The sequence below is a fragment of the Zonotrichia leucophrys genome, chromosome 6 (genome assembly GCF_028769735.1).
Source record: "Zonotrichia leucophrys gambelii isolate GWCS_2022_RI chromosome 6, RI_Zleu_2.0, whole genome shotgun sequence".
Lineage (NCBI taxonomy): Eukaryota > Metazoa > Chordata > Aves > Passeriformes > Passerellidae > Zonotrichia > Zonotrichia leucophrys.
Window position 1 is genome coordinate 6,802,354 of NC_088176.1, and position 21,056 is coordinate 6,823,409.

General features: G+C 39.0%; 1 protein-coding gene across 2 annotated transcripts; it reads right to left on the reverse strand.

The window, feature by feature from the left end:
• Nucleotides 1–432: 432 nt before the first annotated feature.
• ENO4 (enolase 4) lies at nt 433–17,563 on the reverse strand. 2 transcript variants are annotated; one of them, XM_064716672.1, is made up of 14 exons: nt 17,429–17,563; nt 16,119–16,247; nt 14,742–14,932; nt 13,772–13,923; nt 11,983–12,146; nt 11,651–11,782; nt 10,234–10,299; nt 9,170–9,217; nt 7,693–7,860; nt 6,387–6,512; nt 3,995–4,190; nt 2,978–3,045; nt 2,329–2,446; nt 433–1,080 (listed from the first exon to the last, which is right to left on the reverse strand). In XM_064716672.1, the coding sequence occupies exons 1-14, from the start codon at nt 17,561–17,563 to the stop codon at nt 1,022–1,024; spliced, it is 1,752 nt and encodes a 583-aa protein (XP_064572742.1). In that variant the 3' UTR covers nt 433–1,021. The 2 variants fall into 2 exon arrangements, with proteins under 2 accessions (XP_064572742.1, XP_064572743.1); XM_064716673.1 differs by lacking the exon at nt 2,329–2,446 and having other exon boundaries at nt 17,429–17,503.
• Between the last annotated feature and the right edge of the window lie 3,493 nt (nt 17,564–21,056).

The window sequence follows — 21,056 nt, forward strand, 5'->3', positions numbered from 1 at the left end:
TTGGACTTGATCTAATGACTGAATTACATACAGTTCATAAACTTGCAGGAATTTGTCTCTCACTGATATTTTCATTTCTTGGGGGCAGTTGGTTCTGGTTAATTTTTTACTTAGTTGTCTGTTACACTGAACTTAAAATGCAAAATTTCATATATGTATTTTTTCCTCAAATTATTGCTGCTGTATTATATGTTCAGATTTTCAAATTATGCAAAACCAAGAAGTTTTTCAAGAAGCATTTCTTTTACTTAAACTGTTTTGTTACCTAGAACATAAATTATTTCTTTAACTTTTCATTGTTGCTTATTAAAAAGACTCCTGACAAGTTTCCCAGACCTTGTGGAATTGACTTGTTACTCACTGCTGCCAACTGGAGCAGGCTTCCTACTGATGCCAGTCCCAGCTCTGTGCCCAGCATTTGGGGTTTGCACTTGTCTTGAGGGCTGCAAGTGGAGCAAATTCTTCTTTGCAGGCTGGATCTCAGAGCAGCACTGAGGGGGTGGGGAGGATGGAGCAGCAGAACACTCAAGGCCTTTGTTTTTCTGTAAAATGTGGTGTTCTGTTTGTGTTTGGGGTTTTTTTACTGTTTGTCAACAGCTTGCTCTTTGTATGGAGGGAGATTCTGATTTTCTCAAAACAAACATTTAGTTACTTAACACAGCGGTATTTGTTTTGTCAATTTGTAAATGCAGCACAGAATTTTGTGGTGTTTTCAGTGACTATAGTCACTGCTCAGTTAATTTGGTTTCAGCTGAAGGCAATGGTCCCTGGGAAAAGAGAAGCCAGTATTTGAAATCTTTTAGAGATATCTGCCTGAACTGCTCAAAATTAAATGGATTTAGAAATAGTTAATATATAAGTTTCTTAGCAAATGTTTTTTCTTAGAAATTTATCCCAAAGTTAGTGTTGACAGCCTAGGTTAGTGTGCTGTTCTCTGGGAGCTGAGCAGGCAGGCTGTGAATCTGCAGGGCTGGCTGAGAGCTGTGGAGGCAGCTAAACCTTCTGTGGGGCAGGAAGCACATCAGGAAGTTGTTGCTGGCTTTTCTTCAGCAAAATCAACAAATTCAAGTTTTGGTTTACCTGAAATAGAAGAAAAAGAAACAGGCAGCTCATGTTTGCTGTAATGGGGTTTGTTGTGATGTTCTTTTGGAAATGCCACATGATGCTTACAAGGCTGGACACACCTTTAGAGGTCTGGTCCTTCCTTAGAAAGGAAGAACACTGTGAGTACAGGACCAGGCCATGGTCTACATGGCCTACACTATTTGAGGAGGCAATATATTAATACTGCTGATGCAGCTAAAATTCATAGTTCTGTAATTACCTATCTTATCTTTGAAAAGTGCATTCTGTGAAACTATTAGCAAAAAAAAAAAAAAAGTTTCTGTTTTTACAATGCTTATTTATGAGCAAGGGGGAGTTTTCAGAAAGCTCAACATATTTTCAATTAAAAAAAGAATTTCAACTAAAAACTTTGTTCTATAGCGTGCACGTCAAGTGCTGCTACCCTATGTGTAGAACACTGGAAATTATTACAAACAAGAGGGTAAAATGACTTAATTCTGCTTCGTGTTTCCTTTTCTTAGGCATAATACAATTCCTGCAAACCCTTTCCTTCCATTCTTCCTCTCCTTGTCTCTCTGCCTCCCCTTTAGACTGCATGTCTTTATTCTGGCTTGATTGATACCTGGGCAAGTTGAGAAGTGGCTCTAATGAACTGCTAAGCATTTAACAGTGCCTTGGTACAGTGTAAAAAGAAGATGCAGGTCCTGAAACAGGCAGGCAGATGCATACAAGTGGCTAAGGCTGAATGTGCATCGTCAACTTGGGGTTTTCTTGGGTTTTATTTGAGGCTTACCCACGCAATTGTAGCTTTCCAAACACATTTTGCTGGAAATGTAACGTACAAAAGAGGGTTGTGAAGTGAAGTTTTGTTAGCAATATATGTTTCGGGCCTCGAGGGAGGTGGGGTATTTGGCCTAAAATTCCATTTTGGCAGCTTTTCGACACATTATATGCACGGTTTTTTGTTTTGTTCCTTTTTGCACCGTGGGCTTCAAGACTCCAACCAATTAATTCTGGGGGAAAAAAAGCTTAATGTAGGCTACTCCTCAAGAAGGGGTCTATTTTAACATTCAGTAAACAGATAATCCATTAGGACAACAATATACATTGTGGCAAGTGCTATCCTAGGCTTTTTTTGTCAGCCCTTATTTATAGCCTTTTGATTCCGCTTCCCTCCTGGGGTGCGGTTTCAATCATTCTCCCTCCAATCTTTGTGCCCGTATTCATGGCAGGCTGAAAACAAAGTAAGAAAGAAGCTCGTACGCAGCGCTCCATTCGCGGCCAGTTCCTCCTCTATAGCCAGCAGCCGGTTGTATTTGGCCACCCTTTCTCCGCGGGACAGACCTCCCAACTTGAGGAACCTGGCACCCAGGCCCACAGCCTGCAACGAGAAAATCCTCACTTGGCCAAGCGAAGTCATTCCCAAAAATTAAACACCGTATCCTCAGTCTAACTGAGCACCCTCGTCTCTCTGCTGAGAAAAACGGGGAAATAAAACCTCCCCGTGAAAGATCTGCCCGATGCAAACAGTAATTTTAGCTGGCATGTGAAGGGAAATTTTATGTGCAAAAGATTAAATATAGTAGTGTTAGGGATATTTGCTTACAGTGTTGTTACTACGCTGGAATGTTGTAAGTAACTCAGTTTTTTTTATAAATTAATGCAAGCAAATGGATCATACACACTTTTGAATATACTCCCTGCTTTGGCAAATTTCCTGTGTGCTCTCTTTACACTCAAAAGAATAACCATTCTCTGTGGGAAAAAAAAAAAAACCCAACCCCCTAGAAAAAGCCCATTTTGTAAAATGTTGTTTCTTTCTCAAGCACAAAAACGCTTTCTCCTTAAAAAATAGTGCATGTTAAAAGCAGTATTTTTGCAATTCTGCAATTGAACAGCTTTCAGTACTTACCAGATCCACGAGGCTCTCATCTGAAGATTCTCTATCTGGACTTCCTAATATGGAAATATGTCTTTGACCTATATATAACAGGAGGGAACACCTTCATTAGAGTATATTTTATATATTTGACACAGAAATTGTTTGGACTTCTCTTTTTTTTTTTTTTTTTTTTTAAACCCTTGGGCTATGCAAGCTTAAACAGGAGTAAACCCCACCTGACAAAAATGTAAACTGCATTGCTATATTTGCTGTTTGCTACATTAACATTCTGTTTTATTTTCAGATGGATAAGGGAACATTTAACATCCTGTCCTGGTCTCTGCCTCTCACTGATCTGTCTGAACAGGCTGTGCTATTTATTTTAAATGTGTTCCTCACTATAGTAATTATTTTTCTTCTATTCCAAAAAGACTTTACCATCCTGACTGAATGGAATCTTTTAGTTGCTATTTACTCACTCTGATACAGTGACTCTGGGTGTTTTTTAAGGAATAAGAAAAAAAGTAAGCTATATTAAATTTGTTCACTATTCCTTAGGTATAAAATTAATAAAGGAAATCTGATACAAAGAGAAATCTTACATGTGAAGCTGCACAGTTTCTTAATACTTACCACAAAGGCTCAATAATATGTTTTCAATAATCAATCTAAATACATTTTTAAACAGTTTGCACACATCTGAATTTTTAAATTATTAATGCTAAAATTATTCAAAATTTAGATGAATTGACCACATCTCTCTTATTTTCTTTAATTCTGATATCTAACTGCATGTCACTTAGCTGCAGTGTCAAAGGGCACCCACGTTCAAAACACTCACAGTGTATTAACTGGCAATAGCTGAAACCTTTACTGCTGTTTTAAGACCCTTGACAGGGATTTTTGAATCAAAACTCGAATTTCAGTTTGTTCTGACAAGTGCCTTCTAAATTAGAATTTATTAATTAGAATAATTAAATAAAACCACGTCATATTTACAGGTGTGGCTTGCAGGGTTTGGTTTCAGCCTTTCCCCCCTCTACTCACCATCCAGAATTGCAGTCAGTTCTATGAGCTCTGACACCGTGGTCTGGTTAATGTATTTCAGGACAACACCACTGCACATTGCTATGTTTATGTTTTGGTCAGTTTTGAGTTTGGAAATTTGTGTGGCAGCATCTTCAGCAATCAGGAAGCATTTGGAACCAAGGGCACGACAGATGCTGCTCCACTGGTCCCTGTCCTGCACAAACAAATTGAGCAAACAACTGCAGTTTAAAAAACTAAACTGAATGGAAACGCTAAAAATCAAATAATAATCTGGGTTTAATCCTAAATATGCCCTTCATATAAACATACTACATTTTATACTGTATTTTAAATCTGTCTGCCTAAGAAAAACATACCACTTGGATTTTCCTTGGGTTTTAAGATTATGCTAGAAAACATACATTTTAATCTGAAATTAATCAACACTATTTGCACAAAATATAGTTAAAATATTTAAATTAAATTAAGTGTAGGGGTCTGCTATTTTGATTTCCCTACTGAAATTTATTTCATTTTGATGGAACATAAAATAATTTTTTATTGTTTTATTCAAATGACTCATTTTTGTGTTATATCTCAAGTGTCACAGTTGTTTGAACATAAAACAATGAACAGGAGACATAGACTCAATGGCAGGACCCATAGGGAACAGAGGAATACAATGCTCTCTTTTCTAGCAAAGCTCCATTTTTCAGGGTCTTTGTTTCTTTATTTTAATGCATTGTCCACATGCTACATGGTCCAGGCTAAATAAAGGACAAGGATATGTAAAGAAATTTGAAAGAAGAAATTTACGAATTAATTTGCTTGCTTTGTATCCCCAGAATGCAAAGTTCTCACATTAGAAACATCTCTATTTCATAATTCTGCCATTCTTGGTCTGTGGATCAGTTTTTTGTACTTATGTACTTGCAATCAACATCAGATGCCATTCCTGCATGGATTTCAAGCCTGTGCATAAGAGAAAATGAAGTTTTTGACACTTGAACAAATGTTTTAAATTTTAACACCAAAGTGGTCTAGTGTCTGGCAATGAATTATTGAATTGGTACCAGAACTAATCCTGAAGGATCTGATTATCAGGGGCAAAGATGTGGCATGGGTAAACCTTGGAGATTTGGGAGGAGGAGGAGGAGAGGCATTTCCCTTAACTCTGGACTCTGTTCCCATCTGCCCTGCACTGTGTGCTGCAATTCTCCTGCTGATTCTCATCTTGCACAGATTTTCCTTCATAAGAATTCTCCAGGACGTTTGCAGCCCTGGCAGGAGTGGGGAGTGACCTGGTGTTTTGGAACGTGGTAATTCAGGGAGTCAGACTGAAACAACACAGGGAGGCAAGGCTAACCAGAGTGAGGTAATCCCAAACACAGTTATTCAAAAAATGAACTTTTAAAGTTCCAGTTGAGGACAAAATCAGATGGATTTGGCAGTTCATCAGTTTTAGAATTATTGATTCAGGCACTGGGCAGATTCACAGAGCCAACATCACTTTGCTTCTCCCTTCAATCACAGTCTTTGTGTTTTGTTCATGAAAATGAACTCCCTATATTTATTTTTAAGAAGATAAAGTGAAATTTGACACCAAGAGCAAATTTTGTATTAAGCTGGGCAACTGCAGAATCTCAGTCTACAATTGCAGGTTCTGCAGCAATTAAGTTTTTATTCTTTTTTTAACACATGGAAATTTAACCTCATGTATAAATGTGAATATTTAAATTTATACAATCTTTTATCCATCTACAGCTTGATAACATGCTTAATATTATTGTGCTTTATTGTTGTTCTTGATTGGCCACATTAATTAACTCCTCTAACTTTGATAACAGAGGTGTCTTACTCCCACCTGAAAAATTTTGCTGAGCAATGCTGCCAGTGAAAGGACCCTGGTTATAAATATCCATCACAAAAAACTGCAGCAATAACATTCTGGTGAATTTTTGGCTGAATATACAACAATGTTCAAATTTTTTCTTCTCCACCTTAATATAACACATCAATTTTTTGTAATACACTTAAATTTTACAATTTCACCTTATAATTTGAATAGTGTACATAAAGATGAAAATGTAATCAAAATAACAGTGGTTTAGCAAGTAGAATCAGATTTAAAAAAAGCAAATTCTTGTAATTCTTTAAGGTATGTGTACTCACTGTATTCTGTCAGGATTTTCCATCAGAAATTATGTAAAAAGTATTGAAAAATTTGGATATTGCTAATAAAATATATTCAAATAAATTGTTAGATGCATTTTCCAGGAATATTTTTGTGCTTAAAAACTTGAAAATCAGAAGCTTTGTATTTTACATTTTTTGCAAAAATGAGAAAAGGTTAGTGATATGCACTGAACAGTACCACCAGTTTTTAAAGGGCTGCACTGTGGTATCTTACCTCTTTTCTTAAGGGATCTATTAATGCAGTAATAAAAGGAAAATTCTTAATCATTTCCACATACATGGCAACCATTTCATCAGGACTTTTGAATGTTCCGGTGAGTATTTCGTATTTCCCTTTATCCTAGAAAGCAAAAAGCATGGAAGATGAGGAATGAGGACCCTGAGCAGCAGAGTGCAGCCATCCCTGTGAAGGCAGGGGCTGGCTGTGCTTCGGTCAGGAGGCATCCACTCCTCTGCCTCACCCTGTGCCTGAGCTGGCTGCACATTGGTACAGAAAACTCTGCCTCGAGTGACACCGTGGCTTCCAGCGGGCTCATGCCAAAGGAAGAGAGATCTATTTCAGCATTTCAGCCAGTCTGACACAATTGCAGCATGAAATTAGCAATATTTGACATTTTTATTGAATCTCGTGTGAAAAAGAAAATCTCATTTTTCTCTCTCCCCCCCACAAAAAAGAGGCAATTTTTTTTTCTCCTCATTTTGATGAAGAAAATATTGCTGGGGCAAGGAGTGCACTCTCAGTGCCCAAAACCAAGATACTGCCTTTCCCTGCTTCTTTCCCCTTTCAAAAAAAAATAAAATAGACTCATTTAAAACCAGTCTCATCATTCTGGGAAGCACAAACTGCAGCCTGGGAGGAATTTTAAGGGCACACTAAAACTGTGCCAGGATATCCACTGCTTTAGTGGCTTTGACAGTTCAATAACAGAAAGTTACAGAATTACTGGTAATTCCATGGCTAAGATTTTGCACATTCTGTTATAGGATACAAATATCACAGCCAGGTGATATCTTTTGCTTTCACAAAAGATATTGGTAATGGAAGCTTTGGCACTACAGAACACACAAAAAGCTTATAAGGTACTAAAAGGAATTGGAAGTTTCTTTTTCTGCTTGGAAAAAAATCTGATTGATCTTGGAATGAGGGGCAAGAACTGTAAGACTTTATCAGGAGATAAACAGATTTTGTCAAATAAAAACATTAAAAAACTGATATTAAAACATTAATGTTGATGCACAATGAGATGGGCACTAATGTATATATAAACATACCATAGTAAAAATACAAGCAAATGTTAGGACAGTTTGAAGCAAACAAGAGATGTGGCTTAATATAATGGAAAAACAAGCAGATTCAGCCAGAATTCATAAATGCAGAGATAATTCTTTCTGTTTGCTTGATTGCTATCTTAAAAAAAGGGAGTTAGGAGCTTGTAGGTGAGTCTGCAACATAATAATAATGTTAACAAAGCTACATTTATTTTAAAACCCAAGAAAATTGAAATTGAAAAATAACTTACATAATCCATTAATTCATGAGCAGCACAATTTATTGCTAAGTACAGGTCTGTTCCCAGCTCCAGACCTAAACTGTTGCAAGCAGCTTGCACTTGCAGTAGCAGTTGTTCCAGACTATCATATCCTGTTATCAGGCAGCCTAAGTGTGAAATTCTTTTTAAGGGTCCTGGCTGAAAGCAAAACAAAAATAATCATTTTATTTACACACATAGTTATTATACATATTTATGGGCTCTTTTTCATTGTCATTTCAGTCTGCATTTAGTCATCAAATTATAGATTTGTTCTCACAAATCTCCTTAGTGGCTTTAAGGACAATTCTCTAGGAAAGAGGGATTATCAAGTACTAATGAGTAGAGAGCAACAGTCCTTGGAAATATTTCTACTCATGCAGATCTCAGTCTTGCATGGCTACCACTGGTTTAAAAAATTATCTTAAAGGCACTCTTAACAACCACTGGGTTGCCATAAATGCTCTGGTGTTATGGACCAACCCTTTTCCCAAAAAAACATATCCTCCACTTTTAAAAGCTTTTACTCATTAATCCTCAACTACAACATTGATATTGACTCTGGAGAGTGCTCAAGAAACCTCAAGAATCTTCCAAGAGTTCTAGAAGGAACAAATTTCATAGAAGGGAAATACCTCCAGCCCAGCTGCACACACTTGCCTGCTTCAGGGACAGAATTGCTGGACATCAGCCACATTTGCAAGTATTGAGCAAATATTTCATGTATTTCCCTCTGTTGTCAGCTTTTCTGTAGTTTTCCAAACATAGATTTTTAACTTTAAAGTCTGGGGAATTTTGGATTATAAAGATGAAGCAATAGACAGCAAAAGATGCCTCAGTTTTCCTGCACTTCAGATGGAGGTTAAATCTGCAATTTCATGTGGTTTTCAAGATGCCCATATGCTGTGCCTTGTTACATGTATTAAAAGCATTGTTTATCTGTATAAAAACATTTTTCTCTGTCTAGTTTTCACTCCCTTAACCTAAATAAGTTCTTCTTCACTGCCTAGTTTGTAATTTCTCCTTTTTTTCCCTCACAAAAAAGTTCAAACTAACATGGTGCCTTTATCAGTTTTAAATTCAGTTTCACTGTCTCCTTTAGTTTTCTCCTACTGAAATGAAAGGAATTTTTTTCAGAGAATCTAATGCATTGTTTCCTTGTGTATATCTCACAGAAATATTCTACTTTATGATTGCTGTCCATATTGTGGTACTGATATGGAAACTCCCCACCAGAAAGACATTGGCCAGCACTTCATGATGATGATTTTTTTGTTGTTTTCAGGAAGGTATAGTCAGAAGAATTTAAATTTTTATGTAAAATATGAGCATTTGGAATACTGAAGTCTTGCCTTGACCTTTCCAAAATGGTGATGTAGATTAATGCTTCCTTTCTTAAGAACATTTTAAGTTCCCTGCTGCTGTTAATACCTCGTTGAAGGCTTAGAGAGAAAATCTCTTTTCTTACCTGAGCTTTGTGCCCTCTTCCTCTCCTACTCTCTGCTCGTGAAGCAGGCTGTTGGGAGTGAAAGAAGATAAAATCAATTCCATGGAAAACTACAAAGAAAAAGGAAAGAAAAGGAAAAGGAAAGGAAAGAAAAAGGAAAGAAAAAGGAAAAAGAGAGAAGGAAGAGAAAGGAAAAGGAAGAGGAAAGGAAAGGAAAGGAAAGGAAGGAAAGGAAAGGAAAGGAAGGAAAAGGAAAGAGGGAAGGAAAGGAGAAAGGAAGAGGAAAGGAAAGGAAGAAAGGAAAAAAGAAGGAAAGGAAAGAAAGGAAGGAAAAGGAAGGAAAGGAAGGAAAGGAAAGGAAGGAAAGGAAAGGAAAGGAAAGGAAAGGAAGGAAAGGAAAGGAAGGAAAGGAAAGGAAAGGAAAGGAAAGGAAAGGAAAGGAAAGGAAAGGAAAGGAAAGGAAAGGAAAGGAAAGGAAAGGAAAGGAAAGGAAAGGAATTGACAGAATTTTGGTCAAAAGAGACCAAATATTTCAATTAGGAAATAGCTTTATTCAATAGTTTAATAGTTTTATTTTGCAGTGGTTACTAATTTAAAATATTTATTTCTAGGTGGACATCTGTCCAACCATCATTTGTTTTTCAAGACTTTCTCATCCAGTCCATCAAAAATGAGAATCTAGACTCTCTACTTGGAGAAACACAACATTGCTTTCCAAAAAGCACATGCACACACTGAGTCTGATTTGCTGCTACAGTAGTAGTACCTGGAATAAAATATGTTCTGTGTGAGAGGTGTAGCAAGATCAGAATATATATTTTATATGCCCTCTGATACCACTCACTCCCAGTATATTTCTTCAGATAAACAGAAAGCCTTATGCTTAGAACAATGACTTGTTCTAAATTTTAATTTAGTATCATCAAATGGGCAGTGTTTTATTCATCTGTGAGAGAAAAACATCCTCCATTCTGTGTCACAGGCCTGTAACAGGCTAAGTGTTCCATGAGGATGTTTGAAAGGACAAGGGTAGTAAAAGATCAAATGAAGGACACCTCACTGTAAGAACACATTTTTTATTGTACCGTTTTGCCTGGAGACTCCATCTTTCTTGTAATTTCTTTCTGAATTTCCAGAACTATTTCTATGCCCTGAAATGAAACAACAGTAATCTTCAAAAGAAAGTTGTATTAATTCATTTTAGCAGCTTAAATCAGAAGAGAGACAACACTCATTCTAAATGCAAATTTTAATATAAAGTCTTCAAAAAAGTTCAGACCATTACAGACTCCTTAACACAATGTCTCCATCCACAAAATGCAGCCATGTCCAACGATAAAGGGTTAGTAGCAGTGGAATGAGCAGGAATATTTGATTATGGGATGTCAAGGAAAGCATTCTCCTCCCCAAAAGCAGCCCTTCAGATATCTAACAAGTAAAAAACATCTGGGTGTGCATTTCTATCTGAAAGTGGGAAGGTGATAATCCCTGCTCCCAACTGTGACTCTGCCTGAGACTTCCTAAACTCTGACAAGAACTGAGTGCATTTATCTTCAGAATACTTCCAAGGAGCAGGATAAAAAAAATCACTGTGTGGATTTAAAACACTCCAATTAAATGGATTCATTGTTTTTAACGCAAGGCTCTTTTTCCTTTTCAGCTGAGCTAGTAAATGCTGAGTGTGAACTTTGTAAAGGACATTTCAGATTTTCCCCAACAGTGCCAGCACAGGAATACTGAAGGGGGCAGAAGTCAGTCACAGCTGGCACCAACACAGGGCAAACAGCTTCGAGTTCTGCAGGGCAGCAAACACCTTCCTGCTCTGCCACGGGCACTGGGAGCCATCCTGCTCTGGGAGACAATCCAGAAAAGTCAAAGGAAAAGCAAAAAGAAAGTGAATCGAGCTCAGCTATTTGTTCAGGTCAGCAGCACACAAAGCAGAAATCACAGCCCTAATGGAGGCATCTTGTGCAGATGCATTCTTTAATGCAACACATGGCTAAACAAAAAGAGAGAGGGCTGATCCCATCTGTCTCACCCATCCTTCTTGCTCTTTGTATTCCCTTCTAGTGTCACAATTTCATTTTAAAGCAACTTATTCCCAAATATTTCCTGCTTTCCTGTGAATTTGTTATGGGTTTTGATGTTTTGTATTCTATATCAAACAACTGGTAATATTTATAATCCACTAATGCAAAATCTGTTATTGTGTAACACAATTCCTTGACATCTTCTTCAATGCACTGATTTTCTCCTCTATACAAACATCCATTTTTAACTTAAATCTTAATGGTTCTTCTTTTAAATCATCTTTTTACTTAATTTAATGTTATTAGTGTTAGAATTCTGCACTAACATCTGTTAAAACTTTGGCCTTCTAAGCTAAGAAAAAATGAAAATTATAATTTGTAAGGACTATAGTGAAAAGATCTATATACTTATGTACATATGTAGTTAGTATGATTTCTATAGAATACACTTATTAAAAAAAGGAAACAGTACCTGATGGAGTAATAACTCAACTGGTGGTATAAGCATAACTTCTTTGACTAATTTCAGTTTTGTGGGTGAATTTTTTTCACAGTACAACACAGTAACCATTGGGAGTGGTAAAGTAATTTCTTTAGGTGTCTCCTGTAATTGAGAGTGCCAGGTGAAAATAAAAATGTAAAAATCAGAATAATTTCTTATATATTTGAGTTATGGTACAGGATTCAAACACGGGCAATGGTGTTAAGGGCGTATTCTATGAGGCAGATTGAATAACACTGTCACAGCTGCAATAATTCTGATAACTGGGAGGAAATAAAGCAAATGACCAGAGCCCCATGTACCTTGTGTTTCAGCAGTGCAGTGTACAAGTACAAAGGGACACGGCTGATGGTGGCCCCAGCCTTGGCTATGGCAAGTGATGCTCCCCCAATGGCCAAGCTGCCACACAGCACTGGCTCAGCAGGCTCAGCAGGCGGGATGGGAGTGTCCTCTGACACCTTCTTTCCTGCAACACAGAGAAAGAGTAGCTAAACATTTTCTTGGTGCTAAATATATGCTCGTGGATCAGAGTTATGTGAGTAAATATTCACTGTGTACTCAATGCACTAAAAAACAATAATTTTATTTTTTAAAAAACTTAATTTTGTCAGCTGTTTTATATGGAATGACCTTACAAATAAGAAGAGTACCTGTCCTCACTCTGGTTTCAAATGCATTTCAAGTCTGTTTCTTTTCATCTTTCAGCCACTGAAATATGTATTTTTATTTATCTGTGTTTGAATCCAATAACATTATATTGTTTTTCAGGTTCCTTTCAAAAGTATTGTTTTCAATCTTCTCTATTGTGTTCCTTAAATGCTCAGATTTTGCATTAAAATTGCAGATTACATTATAACCTGATTGGGAGTACTTGATTTCATCTAGTAATGACTGTGAGAAAAAATTCAGGCCTATTACAATTGGAATTCCCAAAGAGAAAACATATTACACACTAAATTTTCATAAGAATTTATTTCCCTTTCAGATACAATAACTTTGTCCAAAATGCTTTAAAACAAGCAGTTTCCACTACCACATTTATTGCCTACACTGCTTATATGAACACTTAGAGGGAGCACCTTCTGAAGCTGCAATAAGTGATGATTCCCAAGAATCACTGCATTGGGAACTGTTTGATATTGGCTCCAAATAGTCATGCACTGAGTCTGACAATAATATTACAGTCAATGCCACAATTAGTGAAAACACAGAATAGATGCATCAGCAGGAGCTTGACTCAAATATCAAATACACCATGATGATATCTGGATGGACCTGACAACTGCAGAAGTTAAATCTCAGGTGAAAGGTGAACTTGCTGTGCACACATCCAATATGAAGTGTAAAATACCTCCCCATATGAAGTAGGAGGTATTTTACTGACAGTATATGATACTTGCAAGTAAACTGATAAGAAATAATAATTTGCCAAATTTTTCTGTCCTTCCAACAAATGACAACAACCCTTTTTTGTCTGAGTTTAATGTACAGATGGAGGTAACACATGGTGGTTTTTTCTTTGGGTTGTTTCATTTTGGCTGTGTATTTTTACCTTGTTTTTCTAGTCTCACATAATTTTTTTCCTTTTTCTTTTAGTAGGATGTTTGCTTACTTCCTTTTACTCTATACTACCCTTCATTCATGTTTCACCCTCTTATCTCTTTCTCTTTTGCTTTTCTCTGTATTTCCTCCTTTTCTCAGTGTTAGAAGGAAACTTTCCTTCCTCTTTCAATTGTTTTCAGCTTCTATCTTAATTCTATTTCCTTTTTACTACTCAGTTCTGTGATTTCCTTTTCTTTCCTTATCATTTTCATTCTTCATTTGCATCCTCCTCCATTCTTATTCCTCACTCTGAAGAATAATAACCTCCTGTCTAAACCAACAGTAAAACAAAGGCAGAAACTGTTCAACCAATGCATGTGAATGATGAGGAAACTGTATTTTCCCCTCCCTCATTTTGCTGCAGAAACTGCTGTGATCAAAAAGGTCAGGAGAGAGTAACCAAACCCTCTGAACATGAGACAGGGTGTCTTTTAGGACCTTTTTCAATATCTGTATTGCAGAAAATGTTAAAATTAAATAAAGTACAACCTGATTTTCGTCCCTTTTTTTGCTTAGGCGTCGCGGCTGAATGGCCTGAAGCAGGGGAAGTAGTGACTTTTGCTGATTCTTCTTCCTCTCTCATTTCTTTTTCTTGCCTTTCAATTTCCTTTCTTTCTTCTACCTTCTCTGCAAAGTACTCACTGAGGGAGGATGCATGAAAATGACTGGGTCAAAATTTTGTTAGACATGTGACATGTAGACAGACGTGATGCAGGGTAAAGAACATGCTAGGAGGAAAAGTGCTTTTATTTGAGCTACTGCCATAGATTCCTTGTGTGAAGCTGGAGAAGTCCATAAATTTATTATATCATTCTTTTTTGGTAGCCATCTGTAGCATTGATTAAACAAAAAAGGACCACAAGGATTGCAAACCTTAGGACAAGCTTTGTCAATCACTGTGGTTTGAAAGTCAGCTCTGAGCAGACTGAGCATGAAGGATTTATTTCCTTTGCATGGGTAGGAACAGATCCTGTCATGACTTCATGGCATCCATCAGCCTGGCCTAGGTTAAGACAGTGAGGTGAAATGAATTTCAATTACATGCATGAAGTGAAATCTTCACCCAAGGGTCACAGAAAGCCAATTCAGGCAAACTGAGTATGTGAGATACATAAAGTAGTGTAAACAATGCATTAAAATCTTATTTTGACTCATTTTCCAACTGAGTCCTTATTCCCTTTATCAAGGTTTTCCCAAATGCACATGAAAGGCAATTAGGTCTGCTTGCTACAGCCTGTGTTCAGTCTTGCAACCCAAACCAGCATGCTTTTTATATCATAATTATGAAAAGCAGGCAATAATGTAGTGAAATGGGTCTGAGACAGACCTTATATCCTAAAAATATTTTTTAAAAAGTAGAAAACATTGAATATTCTACATGTCTTTCATTGCAATATAAATTAATGGTGAATATTTCAAATATTCACATGCAATAATTTTCATAATATGCAAGACCTACCCAAGCATCTTATCAGCTTGACACTGGTCAGTAGGGTCCAAGTCCCTTAAGATTGTGTTCAGTGAGTCACAGACCCATTCCACAGCAGTATAAACAGACTCATTTCTTTCTCTCTCATCAGCTTCAATTATTTCAGGTAAAGCATTTTCAGGTATTTGAGAATGAGTAGCCATTACACTGGAACAAATCCTCTGGGAAAAAAAAAAAACCAAAACACCAAAACAATGTAAAAGGGTTAAAACACTGTTTAATTTCTATCTTGGAAATGTCCTTTGAAAGACTAAGAGGTATCTCCTTACCAACTCTACAAGTACATATCTCCAAATCTATTTGCTCCACTTGTCTATTTTCATCCAGCACCTTCTTTTTAGACTTTGGTAATTGCAGACATTACTCAAGCTTTTTGACCTAAAATTATAACTACATAGGCAAAACTCCTCTTGACAGATCTGCCTTATGCTATCAGAATAGAATGGAGTTATTTTAAGGACCACACAGTCATTAGGACACCTTTTATTGCAGCTGTTGGTAGCCTGTTGTACCATGATTCATCAGCATTCATGCTTAATGCCATCCCTCATGATCAATTACTTTTGTCCTACTTAGATAATTCAAACCTATCTTTCTGTACTGATGAACAACAAATGATATTAGGAAAATTCACTTAAAGGAAGACACAATTTACAAATTTCCCACAGTTGCCTGCATTAACAGTATTAACTTTACATCCTGTGAATATCTATGAGGTTACATGTAATTCAAGAATTAAGTGAACCAGAGCTCAACTGAGGGAAAGTAGAAATAATTACTCCACAATAGCTAGAGCTGCAAAGATGTAGTTTGAATATTTCAGGTTGGGGAAGAGATGAGCCATCAATTCTGCACTGCAGGTGCTAAATGGGTATGTTTGACTTTACTGTCACCCACATCAACCTATTAGCTCAATGTAAAAGAAGTGCCTCTATCCATACTGTTTTTCAGCTGTACTGTGTTTTTCTAAAAGTGTCACACAAAGAGAAATACAAAGATCTGAAAATTAAAGGAAAAGGTGAAATGAAAGTGAATGTATAAGGTTAGTAGATGTGTAAGGAAAACCTACATGATCATTAAGACAGAAAAAAAAACTAACATACAGAGATACACTATCAGGTCCCACTCACAAAATATTGTCTAATTCCTGAAAAATAAAGCTTTCATAGCTGCTGTCACTGTCTAACTTTTCATTACACCTTTTTCTCCAAGTTACAACACTCAACTGGGATTTATGTCTTGTCATAAAGATGGAAAATAAAACATACATTGGGATGTGAGAAGAATAGTAACTTTCTCAGATACTGTCCTAGTAAAATAAATAAAACAAGAAGAAACAGCTCATACCTTCTCATAGTTTTTAACTGTACAATATATTTCCACTTCTAATGTTGGCTCACCAACTCCATCAATAACTTTTCTTCCAACTAATTTGCATATTACTGGAGCTTTTGAAAATTTAGAAAAGTAGTTAGCCTTAAATGAAAGAGAAAGAACTCAATTAAAAGTCTATTTCCAGGCAAAGAGGCTTTTATTCCATGAAATACCTTAAAATCAAATCCACCACTAAACAAATCCATTGCAGGTCTCTTCCAACCCAGCATATTCTATTATTCCATGATTTATATGTTCCAGCAAGCTTTGAGCCCTGTGAGAAAGTGGAAACCATGATTTCTGGTAGGCAGAGTCCTCATTCTTCTTCCAACATGATCTTTATTGGGCCTGATGAAATATCATAACTCAATACACTTGTGTCTGAGTTCGTAGTTAATAAACACTAATGTTGGTTTAGAAAAAGGATTGCATTTTTACCTGTAATATTTACTATGTACTTCCTTACTAGTTTCATTATTTAATCCAATATTGGAGAGGCACCAAACCATGGGTTATCAAGTGGGAAAAGCATGAAGCACTTAAGGCTGTGAAGAAGAGGAATATGCCAACTACCAAAGCAAGATAAGGTGTTACCAGTTCCAGTCCCTTCCACTGATGATGGCAAAACACCTGGAGATGGGAAACAGTGTAAGATGGGATTGAATATTTCCATCCCACAGCCACTGTCCCATCAAAGACCATACTAGAAATCTTTCTCTTTCAAGAGCTACTCACTATTCTAGTATTGGTGATTTCAGTATCGCCACTAATTGAAGTTTCATTATGACTACCATCAACAATATTTTGCCAAGTGGGAACAGATAAATTTGGTCTGATTCTTGACCCTTCCATGGGGGCCCATTTGCCCTTCACGAGCAGCTGCAGTGTGAACAGCACCCAGCCTCTTGTCACCGCCGGCCCGGGAGCCATCCCTGCTGAGCAGCAGCTTTGTTAGGGACAAACATTAGTGCATCTGTGGACTACTTTATTTTGTGTCGAGACAAGAACCCCGGCTGCTGCGGACATGCACAGCACCGGCTGCCAGGGGCCACAAACACAGAACCATGGCAATGCTCGCCCGGGCCAGGGGACAAACCACTGAACTGCCACCACAGAGACGCCGAGCTCCTCGCTGCACGCCCTGGCTGAGGGCAAGGGCCGTGAGGGAGCACGGGCACGGCAAAGGCACGGGCACGGCAAAGGCATGGGCACGGCGGGCACCCACACGGCCCCTCCGAGAGGCCGTCCCGCTCCCGCCCTGCTGCTTCCCCGCCCCGCGCTACCAGCTCCCCGTAGAGATCCTGGGGGGGCAGCGGGAACAGGGCGTTCAGCACTTCCTCCATCCGCTCCGGCACCCGGAGCCCTCGGTAATACTCAGCCGCCTCCTGCCGCAGCCGCCGCCGCTCGCTCGCCTCCATCGCGGCACCGCGGCCGCTGCCGGGCAACGGAGCCAGGGAGCGCCCGCCCCTTCCCCCGCTCCCCGCCAGCCCCAAGGCGGGACAGCGGCACCTCAGGGCGTTGTGCCCGGCTCCACGTTCCCGAGGCTCTGCTCCCGAGGCTCTGCTCCCTCAGGGAGCACCCAGGGTTGGGGTAGGGCTGGTTCGGTCTGGCTTTGGTTCCTCAGAGCCGCGTGGTGCTCGCACTTCCCTCGGAGCCCGGCCACCGCCTCCGGAGTCGGGACGCCCCGACCAAGCGCTCCTCGGTTTTAAAAGCTTCCGAGCAGCAAAACTCTGTAATATTATGGTTCTGAGAGAGGGACAGGCTGTGGTTTGGGAAATGTCTGGTGGAGACGATGCTGCAATACGCCCGCAGTAACTCCTACGTTTGAAAGCCCTCCATTTTCAATGAAAGGAAACATTTCGCGACCTAAATGATCATTTTTAGCCCGCAATTTCCTACAAAAACTTTCACTTTCTTACACTGTTCACTGGTAATTTTGTTGAAGTAACTGAAAATGGAGATACTTAAAAGCTGTTAGCTGCACACTTCCCCAGCTCTAAAATCAATATGTGTGGACCTTTGCCCATTGTGTGCTCACTTCTCCAGGTGGGGTGATAATGAAGAAAAATCCCCAAGGATTCATTTTCTTTTCCTTTCACATCCCTTAGAAACACTATGGTACCTCTCCAGAGATTTAAACCCTCTTATTTTTAAAGCTGTTTCCTCTGAAAAAGTTTCTAAACTGACACTACCTGTTCCTTGAGGAGAGTGGGTAGCGAATGTCTCATTAGATTTTCTTACTTCTGGAGGAGTTGGTGTGGTGGGTGGCTGCTCCTTTGGGCACACAACTGCCTCAGGAGGGGCTTGTGCAGTCAGAGGCCTGGGTGGCAGTAGTGACATTGTGCCAGAGATTTGTCACATGCACAGGCTTGCCCCGGAAAGCTCCAGTTTAATTAAATATTCCTGGAAGAAAAGGCTTCTGGAGGTAAATGGTGATGATCTGGCGGTCTCTGTGCATGGTCATGTACTGTGTAATACCACTCCATGTGAGAGCTGTGCCTTGTGATATGTTTAAGTGCCTCTCTCTATCAGTTTCCCACCTTCTGTCCTTTCACAGGCTCTAAACAAAATGTGAAGTGTCACTATAGGACACGAAACAACACAAGCGCAAACACCGCTGCTCTCAAGGTGAAGAAAAAGGGAAGTTTATTTTCTGACTCCAACATTTATAGTTTTACAAAAGTAACACTGGATGGGAGGCTGAAAGTTCCACCTCTCCAATTACACTGGACAAACCAATAGTCCGTCGAATTTCTCCTCCTCCATAAAAGGATGCAAAACAACAAGTTATTTACAGAAAGTGTGTGAGAAAGTTTGCTACAAGAATGTAAACATCAGAAGGCTTAGAAAATCTTAAAAACTCAGAGTGACAGTGAAGGAACATGTTGGAGATAAAAGGGAGACATGGGAAAATGTCAGACTTCTCTGGAAGAAGGAAGTTGGAGAACTGATTGCCTAGGATTATGAGGAAGGCTGATACACTCAATGGCTATTGTGCTACCATTCACTGGCAAGTGCTGCAGCTACGCCACCCAAGTTGCAAAAGAAAAGTTAAGGGAACAAAGGGGTAACAGTGCTGGTACCTGAGGGAAGAGTAACTGATGTCATCTACCTGTACCTGTGCAAAGCATTTGACATTGCCAGCATGCCATCCTTTTCTCTAAACTGGAGAGATGGATTTGATGGATGGACCACTTGGCTCCATGTCCAGGTGGAGGCCAGGGATGAAGGGTGTCCCTCAGGGCTCTGCCCTTGGCCCCAGGGCTCTTGAATGGCTTTGCCAGTGGCACAGGGAGCAGATGGAGCTCCCCCTGAGCATGGTGTTTGCAGGGGACAGGGAGCTGGGGAAGGCAGGGGCTGAGCAGGAGCACTTGGGCTGTGGGTGGAGGAGAAGCTGAGCCTGAGTCAGCAATCTGTGCTGCCATTCCAGAAAGCCACCCCTGGGCACTGCATGAAAGGGGTGAGGAGCAGCAGGCCAGGGGAGGGGATTGTGGCTCTCAGCCCATTGTTTGAGACCCCCCTGGAGCACTACAGCCCAGCATGAGGAGGATGTAGAATGTTAGAATGAGGAAAGCAGCTGGGATCCTCAGAGGGTTGGAGAACCTCTGCTTTGAGGAACAGGCTGAGGGTGTTGGCATTGTTTAGCCTAGAGAAGAGAAGACTCCAGGGGAACTTTAGAGCCAGTATCTAAAAAGGCCCCCTACAAGAATGATGGGGAGAGACTTTTTACAAGGGTATTTAGTGATAGAAGAAAGGGCAATGGCCTCAAACTGAAACAGACAAAGATTAAATATTAGGAAGAAATTCTTTACTGTGGGGCTGGTGAGGCATTGGCACAGCTTTCCCAGAGATGCTATGGATGTCCCCTCCCTGGAAAAGAAGAAATTCTTTAGGTTTGCCTTAAGTGAAGCAATGAGGTGAAACAGAATGATACTACACTCTTGTTTTCAATAAACTCTTGGAAATACTGCTAGGGAGTCCCTCAAGTATTTATCATTTTTGTTTCCTGATCAAGTGAATGTTACATGAATTATCTGTATGGCCATGTAATTTCCATTAACAGTAATAGTAATTGTAAGCATGTAGAAAGAGGGTGGCTTATCCTGTGATCCTCCCTATTACAAAGTAGTTAACTGATTAAGGTTAGGATACCACAAGCCACTTCATACCATCCGTGAACTCTCTGCAACCCCATTATCTTCATTAGGCTTGTGTGGGTGTAATTAATTGGTGTTTAGTTACCAGTTGTGTTGAATGAAAAGAATTTAGTTCTATTTCTCTTAGTTTTATTGGCCCCATGGTGCTAACAGGCTAAAGTGTAATTAAAAACTCTCTAATCAAAGTATATGTAACAAGAGCCAAGGAACAAGCCCAGTGACGAAAAGCCTGTGATTGGTGTAACTCTGGCCTTTGAAAAATGACTGGGTACAAATGACACCCTGTAGCAGTTCTTTTTTTTTGTTTTTGTTTTTAAACAGTGAAGGTACTTCACTTATATCAACACATACATTAAACCCCCATCTGTGTAATTGCAATCATGACATTCCTAGGGGTGGCATCATATTTTAGTTTCTTCTCAGCAGATTTTACCCCAAATCTTCTAGATTGCCTCTTATTTTGGTTTCAGAGACAAATGGGTCATGTTCCTTTTGAGAGCAACTGTACAGTTTTATCTCAACTCAAGCCTTTATTATAACTCTTGTGCCAGGAAAGAAATGACAATCAGCTTTTCCTTTTTTGTGATACTGTGTTGTGCGTGTTCCCTTTTTCACCTGCATCTCTTTTGGTACAAATACGTGGTGCTAATGCTCTAAACCCAACTATAATCCACATGCTTAAGGGTTGTATGAAGGATTTGCTTTTTGCTGTTCTAAAATGCTTCTTTAAAGATATAAACTTGACCCTTAAATC

Coding starts and splice junctions, on each gene's coding strand:
- ENO4 (XM_064716672.1), bottom strand. CDS start 17,563: ATGGAGGCGAGCGAGCGGCGGCGGCTGCGGCAGGAGGCGGCTGAGTAT. Junction 16,248..17,428: donor AGGATCTCTACGGGGAGCTG/GTAGCGCGGGGC, acceptor CTTTCATTTAAG/GCTAACTACTTTTCTAAATT. Junction 4,191..6,386: donor TAGATCCCTTAAGAAAAGAG/GTAAGATACCAC, acceptor TTGTTTGTGCAG/GACAGGGACCAGTGGAGCAG.